Consider the following 13,847-nt stretch of genomic DNA (forward strand, 5'->3'; position numbering starts at 1 on the left):
CCTCAGTGAACATCAGTTGCCAGCCATTTTAGATTAGTTTCCAGGTGAACTTGCACATTTTTGGGGTCTTTGTGTAATGAATAATCAGTTTAGATTTCATTGACTCGCTACCATCTAATCCTGTAGCTTATTTTCCACTCAAGAGTACTGTGCCATTGGCTAGTGAGTTACTGAAAAACGCAGAGCTAATCTTATGTCTTTTGTTGATATGGCGTCAGATGCGACTGAGTTAACACTAATTTGTGGAAAACTTTCAATTTTGTGAATTTAGGGCAGTTGTCTCATATTCAGTTCATCGGTAAAAGTTGTAAGTGACACACTCATCATTTAGAAGTAAATTTATTTTGTCACCAGGTTATTTCTTGTACACATTATTAAATGAATTGTGCTTGAAAATGTCTGTGCGCTTCTGATTTCGTTAATTGGATTCTGTGTAGAGTTCATTATTTTTTATGCCACCAATTGTAAACACCACTAGACCTTTTTATTCGATTGACTGTTATCAGAAGTGAAAGCAGTGATTCTTGTTCCAGCTTGCTCAAGCTGGATAATTATTTTAATTGGTGTCTGTGACACCAGGAGTTGTGTTGCGACTTGCATACACTGCGGATGTTTATCAGAGCTATGGAGCAGAAGAGTATGATTCGAAAGGTTACTCTTATAATTGTCTGGAACATATTTTCATAAATTGATGTAATCATCAAGTTTCAGCCAAGTGTAACTGAACAGCAGTTTATCTTGGAACTTATTTTTGTGAAAAACCAGTACATCTGTGTGTGTGTGTGTGTGTGTGTGTGTGTGTGTGTGTGTGTGTGTGTGTGTGTGTGTGTGTGTGTGTGGGGGGGGGGGGGGGGGGGGGAAGGTTGTCTTGTAATAACGCCTAGTTGTTTCCAGAGAATGTTTATTGAATAGTATGTCTATTTGAGACCATTTAGTAAATTTGAGTTGTTTCCTCATGAAGTGGCAACAGTTCATGCTAGGGCTGTTGATAAAATATCAGTATATTGAAATTTTTCCCTAAAAATCTCTATGTACTTTGACAGTATTTTTCCCCAGACATATTGATATCAAAATGACAATATTGAGTTCTGATATTTTTATTTTATATTATTTTTTTACACATTTTTGATAAATATATGAAGTTATTCTTTTGAAATTGTGGTAGAATATAATTTTAGATGTAGTGTGTGAAAGTGTCTTACTACTTTTTGAGCTTTCTTAACATCCAATCTTTCTCTTTGAATGTGTGAAGCAAGTATAGGTGGCACAAAAACAGTAGTCTGATTGCACTGGGAGTGGCAATGTGAATGGAATAACAAGACTTCTGATGTGAAGAAATAGCACACCAGTTGCATAAAAAAAAAAAAACAACAATTTTAATGCAACTACTGTGCTTTTTCTTCAAATGGGCATTCTTCAAGAACAGTTGCTGAAAATTATGAACAAAAATCTGAATGACAAGATTGGTCTTTGTAGTGGGTGGGGATGTACGAGGCGGAAATGCTGACGTAATCAGCGCTACCAACAAAAATTCCCAACGTTTAGCTTCACCACACAATTTTGATGCTACGACTGATGGATAATTCTTACTGAATACGGAATGTTTGAATTGTTTGAATATAGAATGATATTGTAGAAGTCTCATTGAATCATATTACACTTTTAATCTGAGAGCTGCTTTCGCAATAGATTTATTGTGGCATTCTCTGTTCTCAGTTTATTACAGTATCACAATGTCAAGTTTCTTACACATCTGTGCTCTTTTTATTGAAACTACTGCTGCATCTGGCATTGATTCATTCAGTATATAAGGGGCATTCAAAAAGAAATGAGCCAGAGTCTGGAATGTGCAAACCAGTGACGGGAGGGTAATATCGTGGCATATGTAATGAGGTGTGGTGCCAACTAGAGCGTGGAAGTTCACAGGCAGTTGCTAGAGGGCACATGTGCACATCATGTGTATATATAGAGCTAGCAGCAGCATACATCAGTCGTCCAATGCTGGCAGTTGCATTGCAGACAGTGACATGGAGGTGTCAAAAGAAGAGCAAAGAAGTGTTGTTTGTTTTCTGACAGTGGTAGGAGTGGAAGAAATGGACATTCATTGACGAATGTCACAAGTGTATGGCAAACACTGCATGTTCCTTGCAAAGGTCAAGGCATGGCACAAGTGCTTCAGGAAAGGACAGGTGTCGTTAGCCGATGATGCACGGTCTGGAGCACCACACTGCACTACCAATGACATTGTCCATTTGGTGGCTGCACTCATTACCCAGGATCACTGAGTGACAGTGAAAGCCTTAGCTGCCGTGGTCGGATTGAGTGTCGGAAGTGTTCACACCATCATGAAGAAACAACTGCACATGCACAAAGTGTGTACCCAATGGGTGTCCCACAGTCTACAGTCTTCAAACACACACACCAGGAAGCATGTTGAATGGCCCACCGTCTTGCTCATCTGCAACACTATGCTCGGGAAGGGAACGTGTTCCTGGCACGAGTGGTGGCTAGAGATGAGTCATGGTGTCATCATGTCGAACCAGAATCAAAACAACAAAGGCTCCAAAGCCAAGGCCATCCACACGAGTGCAGGAGAGGTTATGCCGACATTCTTCTTTGATCACAATGGCCTCCTCATGATTCACTTCGTGCAGCATGGAACAACAGTAAATTCCCAGCATTACTTGCAAACCTTGACCACCCTTCGCCAAGTGATCAAATAAAAATGACCAGGCAATCTCACCCCTGGGGGTCATTGTGTTTCCTTGACAATGCAAAGTCTCATAAGGCCAACACAGTCATGGCACTCCTGCAAAAATTCAAATGGGAGGTTCTCAGCCACCCTCCATACAGTCCGGACCTCTCTCTCTGTAATTTTTGTTCTCCTTAAAAGTGCTCTGACGGGCAAATGATTCACCTCAGACGACGACGTCTAGCTGTACGTGGTTAGCGTTGCAGCCCTGGGGATTTTATGAGACAGCCGTTCACCACCTTTCGTCACAATGGGATAGGTGTCTCAGCAGCCAGGGACAAAACTTCTATCATACAGGTACTGGTTTCTGTAATTATGCCTCCAGCTCATTTATTTTTGAATGCCCCTTATATTTTCTCCAACTGAAGTAACACTGGCACACGTCACAACTTTTTCTGCTTTACAATATTATGGGCTACAGCTTCTGTTTGTGAGTGTTTCACGGGCAATTTTCTTTTATGTAATATTTAAAATAACTGTTAAGGCAAACAAGGAAGTAACTGGGGAACAACTCTGGCCTTTAGAGACAGTCTTTTTATCCTGGAATTTCAACTTGTGTACCAACGCTGATAAACATTTCCATTTTTGTAAGGTCCTCTGCGGAACGTGAGCTGCACACCAATCAGTTCTGAGTCAGATCTCTGTATTTTGGAGGTCCTGCTCTCAGTGATTTTAAAAATTATGCTCCATTTTTAAGATATTTAAAACATATTTGCCTTTACTTTCTCTGTAACTGTATCTGTACGCTGGAACTAATGTAAGGACTTTCTTCTTCTTCTTCTTCTTCTTCTTCTTCTTATTTAAATATAAGTAAATAAAAGTCCAAACACCACATTATAACAGCAAACTGCAAGTCTTCAATGTTTTCCGCACAACACCGTAAGCAAGCCCAGCACACAAAATACACAGTCCTATACAGAAACGCAGTCGAGTCTCAGGCGTCAGTGCTGCTCTTAGTTCACTGGCATGCCACCTGACCCATGCTCCCTGCACGGGGAGCTAGTGCACTTTCTCTTCTGCTTGTTATACTGTGTGTGTAACATAGGAAATAATTTGAGCATTCTGCTAGCTCAAGGTTGCTACTTTTCAGTGTGATAGCAAATTGATATGAACATACAAAATCAGACAGATTTATGAACTTTTACTAAGCAAGATTTCTTCTCCCAGAAAAGACAGGTGAAGAGTTTGTAGAAATTTTTCACTTAATAAGAATAGGTAGGAAAGTCAGCTAACACTAAATGGGACTAGGAAGATACCACAATACTTCTTTCTTGCAGAGGACTTTATGACCTAGTCGTGTTTCATTATCTGTCAGTATTTAAAACACAAATATTAGATGCAGAAATGGAAAAGAAGTCTGTGTGTACTCTAGTTAGAAAAAACGATGTTAAGCTGTGAATTCATATGACATAAGGCACTCCCATTATTTTCCACTATTAAAAATGTATTTGTTTGACTGTTTCAGGAGGATGTTCCAATGGCTCAAAGAAAGCGATTTACACGAGTTGAGATGGCTCGTGTGCTTATGGAACGTAACCAGTACAAGGAACGATTTATGGAACTACAAGAAGCGGTTCGTTGGACAGAAATGATTAGGGCTTCACGGAATGACCCCACATTAGATAAGAAAAGCAAACAAGGAATATGGAAATTGTGAGTTGTATTGTCACTGTATCATACTAGTGAATTCGCTATTGCTTTATAATTGCTAAATATACATAGGAATTGCTTATGTGTCCTAATCTCCTTCTCCACTCCTCTCTCTTCTTCGTCCTCCTCCTCCCCCCCCTCCTCCCCCTCTCTACATCCATTTCCTCCCCCACACCCCACTCTCTCCCCTGTCCATATCCCCCCCCCCCCCCCCCCCAATTGACCTTGAGCCTAGTTTATTCTTATTGGGAATGAAACTTCGATTGGCAATTTAAGGCGTTTAAAGTTTGAATCATTGGTATGTCGGGGTATGAGAGACGCCTTAAATACAACTTTCCTGCTTCCTTTAAAACTGATTGCAAGGAAGAAAACATAACAACGTGTGTGTGTGTGTGTGTGTGTGTGTGTCTATATATAGAGAAAGAATATTCTGTACATGGAGTTCAAACTGACTGCGAAGAAGTAAATGAAATTGCACATCTTCACAACACGGCATTTTCATTCTTGCAGTTTGTTTTAACGGAAAACCTGAACATTGTTGTTTGAAAAAATTATAGCCTACATTTGTATCAATATTTATTAGAGTTTCTTGTAAAAATTTGATATAAATTGGTCAAGAATTGTTTGAGATTTCTGGTAACAAAGTTAATCATCCACTTGCCTTTATGTAGTTGTATAGACATTAGTGTAATTATTTATTAATGAAAGTCTGTTGAAGTGCAAACATAAAAGCAATGAGATACAGTTTTCTCCTGTTCTAGCATGTGGTAGCTGAAAATACAAATGAAAAAAATGCATATCACAATGAATACCTTTCCTAGCATATCAAGTATCTGTTTTGTTCTGGACATAATACAAAGATTTGTTTTTGTTTTAAGTTTTAGCAACCTGTTCAGTGCAGCTGAACGACCACAACGTAAACCTGTTCCATATGTGAATGTGAGGTACAATGCACCTACACATCATGTGAGTCCAGCCTTGGAAACTATGAGAAAGCGTTCTCTGAATGACAGAAAACGTGGCCTTGATTTCATGGATGGAGACATGTAAGTAGTAATTGAATTTGAAATGCTGAGCAATTTTTGCTTTATTTTGGTATAAACTATCTGACAAACCTGGCATTGCCCAGATATTAATTTGGCAATTTTCCATTAGAAAAAATTTCAGTTCAATGTATTCATAAAAACACCTTCGATATTATGAAACAGTTTCTGTATGCTGGGCGCAGCTGCTTTGCATGCCTACAACATGATTTTGTAAACATCTGTATGACAACACCTCTTATAGCTCTGTAGACTATTATTGTCCTGCCGACAGTGTGCTTCACAGTTGAAAGCTGTCAAAGGTGCTGCAAGGTGTCAGGGATTTCCTTAAGCTGACTTGACTGTAGGAGTGTGTGGCATTTTGTCAATCATCTTAGTGTTTGCAACATCATATTTCTTGAGCTGTGTGTCGTACAATGACATATTTATGTAAGTACATTCAACAACATGTGGACACTGTCTGCAAAATATGTTGTGACTAGAGTTAATAGCAAAGAAGTAATAAATTTAAACATCATACATGATGCAACAGTTTTTCACGCACCTCATTATTTATAATGTCATACCTCCTGAAATATGGTAGGTAGGTGGTTCTTACCCCTATAGGGATTGTTGGCTGACAGTGAGGGATATGTGTATAAAGTTTAATTGAAATCATATCAGTGGTTTAGAAAATGTGGAACATGCATCCAATTATTTTTATAAAGTGTATGTATTTCATATTTGCTAGGTGATGCTTTTCCAATCATTGTACTGACAAATCATTAGAGATTCTAGAGTATCTCTAGGAAGTACAGCTGAAAGAACTGAGTTGTTGACTGTAATATCTCATTTAAAAACTGTCCTTTGAAGTATGATGTCAAGATAATGTAATAACAACCAGGACAAACACTGTCATTTGCTCTAGTATTATGCTGTGTCTGTGATCACAATATATTATGTCATCAGATATTGATATACTCTTCCTTCATGATTAACTTCAAACTCAGTATATTAAAAATATCACAAATATTGGCACATTAAGTTGCAGACAGGCATAAAGAAGAGAATGTAACTACCTTTCAGCCAAAGCCTTCTTAAGAAAAGTGCACACACATTCACGACGTTCACACAAGCAAGCATGCTTCAAGCCACTCTCTCTCTCTCTCTCTCTCTCTCTCTCTCTCTCTCTCTGTGTGTGTGTGTGTGTGTGTGTGTGTGTGTGTGTGTGTGTGTGTGTGTGCCACCGGCCAGACTGCAATGGAAACTTGTTGAATGGGAACAACAATCCCCCTTTACAATTCGAATGAAGCATCCCAGCTACATTGAAACTCATTTGCTTGGTAAACTTCTAGTCTCTGCAAACTACTCTTATTTGTTACTGGAATACTTCAGGATCTTTTAATTGTGTTGTTGCTGCTGTTGTGGTCTTCAGTCTGAAGAGCATTTGGCTGCAGTTCTCCCTGCTACTCTACCCTGTGCAAGCCTCTTCGTCTCCAAATAACTACTGCAACCTACATCCTTCAGAGTCTGCTTACTGTATTCATCTCTTGGTCTCCCTCTACTATTTTTCTCCCCACACTTCCCTCCATTACTAAATTGGTGAGCCCATGCAGTCTCAGAACGTGTCCTATCGACCGACCCCTTCTTCCATCCAGCTTGTGTCATAAATTTTTGCCCCCTTCCAAATCTAATTTTCAGCTTTCCACTGTAGCACCACATTTCAAAAGCTTCTATTCTCTTCTTGTCTAAGCTGTTTATCGGCCATGTTTCACTTCCGTACGTTGCTACACTGCATACAAATACTTTCAGAAAAGACTTCCTGACACTTAAATCTATATTCAATGCTAGCAAATTTCTCTATTTCAGAAATGCTTTCCTTGCCATTGCCAGTCTACATTTTATATACTGTCTACTTCGGCCATCATCAGTTATTTTTCTACCCAAATAGCAAAACTCATCAACTATGTTTAGTATCTCGTTTCCTAATGTAATTCCTGCAGCGTCACCTGATTTAATTTGACTGCATTCGATTATCATTGTTTTGCTTTTGTTGATATTCATCTTTATCCTCCTCTCAAGACGCTGTCCATTCCATTCAACTCCTCTTCCAATTATTTTTCTGTTTCCGACAGAATTACAGTGTCATCTGCAAACCTCAAACTTTTTATTTCTTCTCCCTGAACTTCAATTCCTACTCCAAATGTTTCATTGCTCAGTGTAGCTACAGAATAACATCAAGGAGAGGCTACAACCCAGTCTCACTCCCCTCTCCAGCACTGCTTCCCTTTCATACCCCTTGACTCATAACTGCCATGTGGCTTCTGTACAAGTTGTAAATAGCCTTTTGTTCTCTGTATTGTACCCATTATACCTTCAGGATTTCAAAGAGAATATTCCAGTCAGCATTGTCAAAAGTGTTCTCTAAGTCTACAAAAGCTATAAACATAGGTTTGCCTTTCCTTAACCTATCTTCTAAGATATGTTGTATGATCAGTATTGCCTCAAGTGTTCCTGCACTTTTCTGGAATACGAACTGGTCTTCCTCAAGTTTGACTTTTATCTGTTTTTCCATTCTTCTGCAAAGAAATCATTTTAGTATTTTGCAGCCATGACTTATTAAACTGGTAGTTTTCTTTGGATAGGACTGGTTTTTCACCTGAGTGCTTGATATTTATACAGCTGCTTCTCTTGTCCCCAAAGACCTCTTTAATGTTCCTGTAGGCATTATCTTTCTCTGCACTAGTGAAATATGCTTCTAGATCCTTATATTTGCCCCCCAGGCATTTCTGCTCAACCATTTTGTACTTCATGTCAACCTAATTTTTTAGATTTTGTAATCATTTCACCTGCTTCATATACTGTTTTTTTTTAATGTCTTCTCCTTTCATCAGTTAAATTCGATATATTCTGTGTTATCCAAGGGTTTCTTATAGGCTTTCTTTTTTTATGTATTTGATCCTCTGCAGCGTTAACTATTTCACCTTTCAAAGCTGCCCATTCATTTTCTGCTATATTCCTTTTCCCTGTTCTTGTCAATTGTTGCCTAATGCTCCCTCTGAAACTTTCAAGGACGTAGGGTTCTTTCAGCTTATCCATGACCCATCTCATTAATTTCCCACCTTTTTGCAATTTCTTCTGTATTGATGTACAGTTGATAACCAATAAATTCTGGTCAGAGTACACACATGCCCCTTTTAATATCTTACAATTTAAAATCTACATCTGAAATACGTTTCTTACCATTATATAATCAATCTGAAACATTCCTGTCTGTCCAGGTCTCTTCCACACATACAACCTTCTTTCACTATTCTTAAACCAAGTGTTAGCAATGATTAAATTATGCTCTGTGTAGAATTCTAGCAGGCAGCTTCCTATTCCATTCCTTTCCACCAGTCCATATTTAGCTACAATTTTTTTCTATTTTTCTTTCTCTTCATTTTTATGCTGTTGAATTCCACCCCCATCACACTTCACTCTCTGAATAATTTAGTTTATCTCATCATACGTTTCTTCACTCCACGGAGCTAGTTGGCATATAAACTTGTACTGTTGGTAGGGGTGGGCTTCATGTCTACCTTGGCTAGTATACTGCGTTCACTATGCTGTTCATAGTAGGTTACCCGCATTCCTATTTTCTTATACATCATTAAACCTGCTTATAATCCTACCTGTGGACAAAGGCTCCATCACTGTTGTTTTGTACTGCAAGGATTACCTGGTGGAAGGACTCTACCAGCTATCCAATACTTCCACCTATAAATCTTGCCACAGTGACCCCATTCCAGTAATCCAGCAGGATCTCCAGCCACTACTCAAATCCTTAGGCCCATCCTAGAACCTCTCCCCAGAGTCCATCTCTCTACTCACCCCTACCACTCCCTGCACTCCTACCTTCTACATGCTTCCTAAAGTTCATAAACCAAACCACCCAGCACACCCCATCGTGCCCCCCCCCCCCCCCCTCTCCCCCTCGAGAATCTCTGCTCTCGTAGACAGACACTTCAACCTATCCCGGAACCTACAAAGTATTTCCTCCACTGACTCTCCACAGTTCCCATCCCTTTGCCACACAGTGCCCTGCTCATCACTGTTGATGCCATCTCCCTGTACACTAACATTCCTAATGTCCATGGCCTTACCACTATTGAACACTACCTTTCCCAATGCCTGACAGTTTTCAAACCAACCATCTCCTTCCTAGTCACCATGACCAACTATATCCTCACACACAATTACTTCTTCTTTGAAGGCATTACCTACAAACAAATTCGGCGTATGGTTATGGGAACCCGAATGACACATCCTATGCCAACCTGTTCATGCACCATGTCGAGGAATCCTTCCTAAAATCCCAGAATCTTAAACCCCTCACCTGGTTCAGATTCATCGATGTCATATTTGCTATTGGTTCAAAGAGGAGGACACCCTATCCAAATTCCTCCAGAACCTCAACAACTTCTCCCCAATTTGCTTCACCTAGTCCTACCCAGCTCAACAAGCCACCTACACTTTGACCTCAAAGTTGGCCACATCAGTACCTCCGTTTGTATCAAACCTACTAACCACCAGCAGTACCTCCACTTCGACAGCTACCACCCGTTCCAAACCAAGAAGTCTCTTCCATACAGCGTAGCCACTCGTGGTCATCGCATCTGCAGTGACAAGCAGTCCCTCTCAAAATATACCGAGGATCTCACTGAAGCCTTCACTGACCGTAATTATCCTCCCAACCTTGTACAAAAATAAATTCTCATGCCTTAGCTTTCTGTCTTCCACCACCTCCCAAAGTTCTACTGTCCGGTCACAAAGCAGCATTCCCGTTGTTACTCAGTACGACCCAGGCCTGGAGCAACTGAATTACTTTCTTCGCCAGGGTTATGATTACTTGTCGTCGTGCCCTGAAATGAGAAATGTCCTGCCCACTATCCTTCCCACTCCTCCCACAGTGGTATTCTGCCACCCACTGAATCTCTACAATATCATTGTCCATTCGACACAACCCCTGCTTCCAACCCCTTGCCTCATGGCTCATATCGCTGTAATAGACGTAGATGCCAGATCTGTCCCATACATCATCCCACCACCACCTACTCCAGTCTGGTCACTAACATCACCTATCCCATCAAAGGCAGAGCTAACTGTGAAACCAGTCATGGGGTTTACAAGCTAGGCTGCAATCACTGTGCTGCATTCTATGTAGGCATGACAACCAACAAGCTGTCTGCTCGCATGAATGGCCACTGACAGTCTGTGGCCAATAAACAAGCAGACCACCCTGTTGCTGAACACGCTGCCAAACATATCATTAATGTCAATGACTGCTTCACAACCTGTGCCAGATGGATCCTTCCCACCACCATCACTTTTTCGGAACTGTGCAGATGGGAACTTTCCCAGCAATACACCCTATGTTCTCGTAACCCTCCTGGCCTCAACCTTCATTAGTCACTGTCCTCACCCATTCAGCCCCTTCCCTGTTCCCATTCCAGCACTGTGCAAACATCATTCCATCACCACAACCAGTCTCTTTCTTTCTCTCCTTTTCTGTGACTCCCCTCCTCCCCCCCTCCCCCCTCTCCTCATCTCCCCTCATCTCCACCTCTCCCCTGCCGTCTGTCTAACCTGCAGCACTTCACAGTCCACCACCCCTACCATACTGTCACTCCTCCTCCCCACCCCAGCCTCCTCCTCACCCCCCACCCAGTCGCCACTCCCATCATGCACTGGTGCTGCTGCTCACAGTGTGGTTTCAGTTGCCTGAGAGTGTAGTCGTGTGTGTGTGTGTGTGTGTGTGTGTGTGTGTGTGTGTGTGTGTGTGTGTGTGTGTGTCTGTCTTCGTTATACAGTCAGTAGCAACTTTCCTTCTCATAATATTGTTTCCCTTTCTAAATTTCCTAGCCTCCCTGCCTGATTAAAGAATCTTAACATTCCAATCCATAGAATGCCAGTTTCATTTTTTCTGACGATGAAATCATCCTGAGTAGTCCCCATCCAGAGATCTGAGTGGAGGAGAGTTTTATCTCTGGAATATTTTACCTAAGAGGATACTATCATCATTTAACCGTACAGTAAAGCTGCATGTCCTCGTGAAAAATTGTGAATGTAGTTTCCCCCTTACTTTCACCGTTATAGCACGGCAAGACTGTATTGGTTTATGTTATAAGGCCAGAGATCAAATCATCCAGACTGTTGCCCCTGCAACTGCTGAAAAGGCTGCTATCCCTCTTCCGGAACCAGTCATTTGTCTAGCCTCTCAACATATACCCCTCCATTGCGATTGGCCCTAAGGTATGTCTGTATCGCTGAGGCACGCAAGCCTCCCCACCAATGGCAAGGTCCATGGTTCATGGGAGGAAGTATGAATAGTTGAGGTCTGCTTGATTGGTTTACTATTGTGAATATAACAGAAGGTAGAATGATACATAAAAAGAGAATTTGACTTTTTTTACTTGATCCAGCTATTCTTAATTGGATTTGGAGCAGTTTTTCCCATTTCATTCTAGATGACTGACCATATGGTACCTACTGAAACATTACAGCCACTTGTTACCTCACAATCAAAACTTTCCATGCTATTACATAATACCACTCTGTTTGTGTGGCAACCTTGCTGATACATTTCTTTGGTATTCTGTTCAGCCTATTGTTTTGCCTTAAAAATATTGTTTTACAACTAAACATTGTCAGTACTAGTATGTGGTAAACTTTACAGTGCATTGGTATGACTGGATCAGCCCCTAAGGTAACAATATCTTCTCTTTACTGCTACTACATGTCACCGTAGGCAGTGGTTGTGGCTGACCTCAGCTTACTTAGCCAGTGGCTTCTTCATTAAAACTAAAGGCATGGAAGGAAGGAAGCAAGCAAGATTGAGATTTTGATATGTCCCTTCCTTCAGTTATATTGCATGAAACATTACCAGGTATACCAATTAAACAGTTTTATTTCCAGCACAAGAAATAACTTCACAGGTTTGGTATGAACACAATAACTACCTTCTGAAGACAAAGAAAATAAAAACTTTCTTGAATGACTGAATGCTCAAATAAACTCGAGTTCCAAAAAGTAAAAAAGTAACAGACACAGGTTTTAAAGTCTGTAGGAATGTATTTGGTAATACTGACACTAAGTCTGACACTTTGCAAGTGTAGGAGATGTAGCAGTCTTCTCCACTTGCCAGTGTCCTGTTTGCCAAGTCCCAATTCATGGTAACAGTAAAGAGTAGAGGGGGCCACTGTAGTGAGTCCAGTAGAGGTCTCCCCAGCATGACTGGCTGCACTGGAACTGCCGGCAGGCATTGTGGTGTAGGCCAAAAAAAGTCGTCTTGCGGATTGACACTTCCGTTTGATTGGCTCTTCTGTTTAATTGGCTCAAACGTAGTTTCGGCAGAAACAGGAAATAGTTCAGCCTGCATGTGCTGATTGGGGCTGCACGTTGCCTTAGAGCTGCTGCTGGTTCAGCCACTGGTGTTGCCCTCTGTTGATCTGCTAGTAAGCTGTCTGGTTTGAATTTTTGCCTCACACAGAATGGAACACTGGCACTGTTTTGCGGGTTGCACTTGTCACTACAGCAGATTTAACACACTGCTGATGAGGAGGCTGTTCAAGATGGATTGGCTCTTCTGTTTAATTGGCTCAAACATAGTTTCGGCAGAAACAGGAAATAGTTCAGCCTGCATGTGCTGATTGGGGCTGCACGTTGCCTTAGAACTGCTGCTGGTTCAGCCACTGGTGTTGCCCTCTGTTGATCTGCTAGTAAGCTGTCTGGTTTGAATTTTTGCCTCACACAGAATGGAACACTGGCACTGTTTTGCGGGTTGCACTTGTCACTACAGCAGATTTAACACACTGCTGATGAGGAGGCTGTTCAAGATGGATCACCCGCTCGGTTTGGGGAATAAAGGGGAAGAAAATCAACCTTATTCTTTTCGAAAGAAACAATTGGTACATTTGCCTTAAGTAATTTAGGGAAATTATGGCAAAGATGACCAGTTGAATAGGAGACATCTACCACTGTGGAGAACTGCATTAGTACTTTGTCATTCATTAGATTAAATACCTTGTTGTAGTACATGACTCTAATGCTGTCACACATTCTGCAGGCTGTTCCATGATGGTAGTTCACAAGACATGACACCCACTAGCACCTGACAGCTAGTAGCTGGGATCAGACATGTGGGACACTCAGTTTTCACAGTTAGGCAGGTAGGGGCTTTCCATGAGGCTCTTTATCAATGATGTACAATGAATAGATCAACAAGAGTCAAGTATTGCGATATCACAGGCAACTGTCTTTCATTGTAAATTTGGCATGTAGGATACATTACAAAAGATAGTCTACTCTGTTTTTTGTATATTGTTTTCCTAGCTGTTGCACCATCCATAATAATATTTCTTTTTCTGTGGAACTGCAAAAGC

At 41.0% G+C, this 13,847-nt stretch overlaps 1 protein-coding gene across 13 annotated transcripts in view; it reads left to right on the forward strand.

Annotated features, from left to right (window-relative positions):
* Positions 1 to 13,847, forward strand: part of LOC126481976 (C-Jun-amino-terminal kinase-interacting protein 4) — a 271,973-nt gene that overhangs the window by 79,037 nt on the left and 179,089 nt on the right. For all 13 annotated transcript variants that reach the window (XM_050106008.1, XM_050106016.1, XM_050105951.1 and 10 more), the window contains 2 exons: positions 4,218 to 4,405; positions 5,281 to 5,448. In XM_050106008.1, coding sequence (XP_049961965.1) covers positions 4,218 to 4,405; positions 5,281 to 5,448 — 356 coding nt within the window. The remainder of the gene's footprint in view (positions 1 to 4,217; positions 4,406 to 5,280; positions 5,449 to 13,847) is intronic.

Source organism: Schistocerca serialis, chromosome 1, assembly GCF_023864345.2.
Source record: "Schistocerca serialis cubense isolate TAMUIC-IGC-003099 chromosome 1, iqSchSeri2.2, whole genome shotgun sequence".
In the NCBI taxonomy this organism is placed as follows: Eukaryota; Metazoa; Arthropoda; class Insecta; order Orthoptera; family Acrididae; genus Schistocerca; species Schistocerca serialis.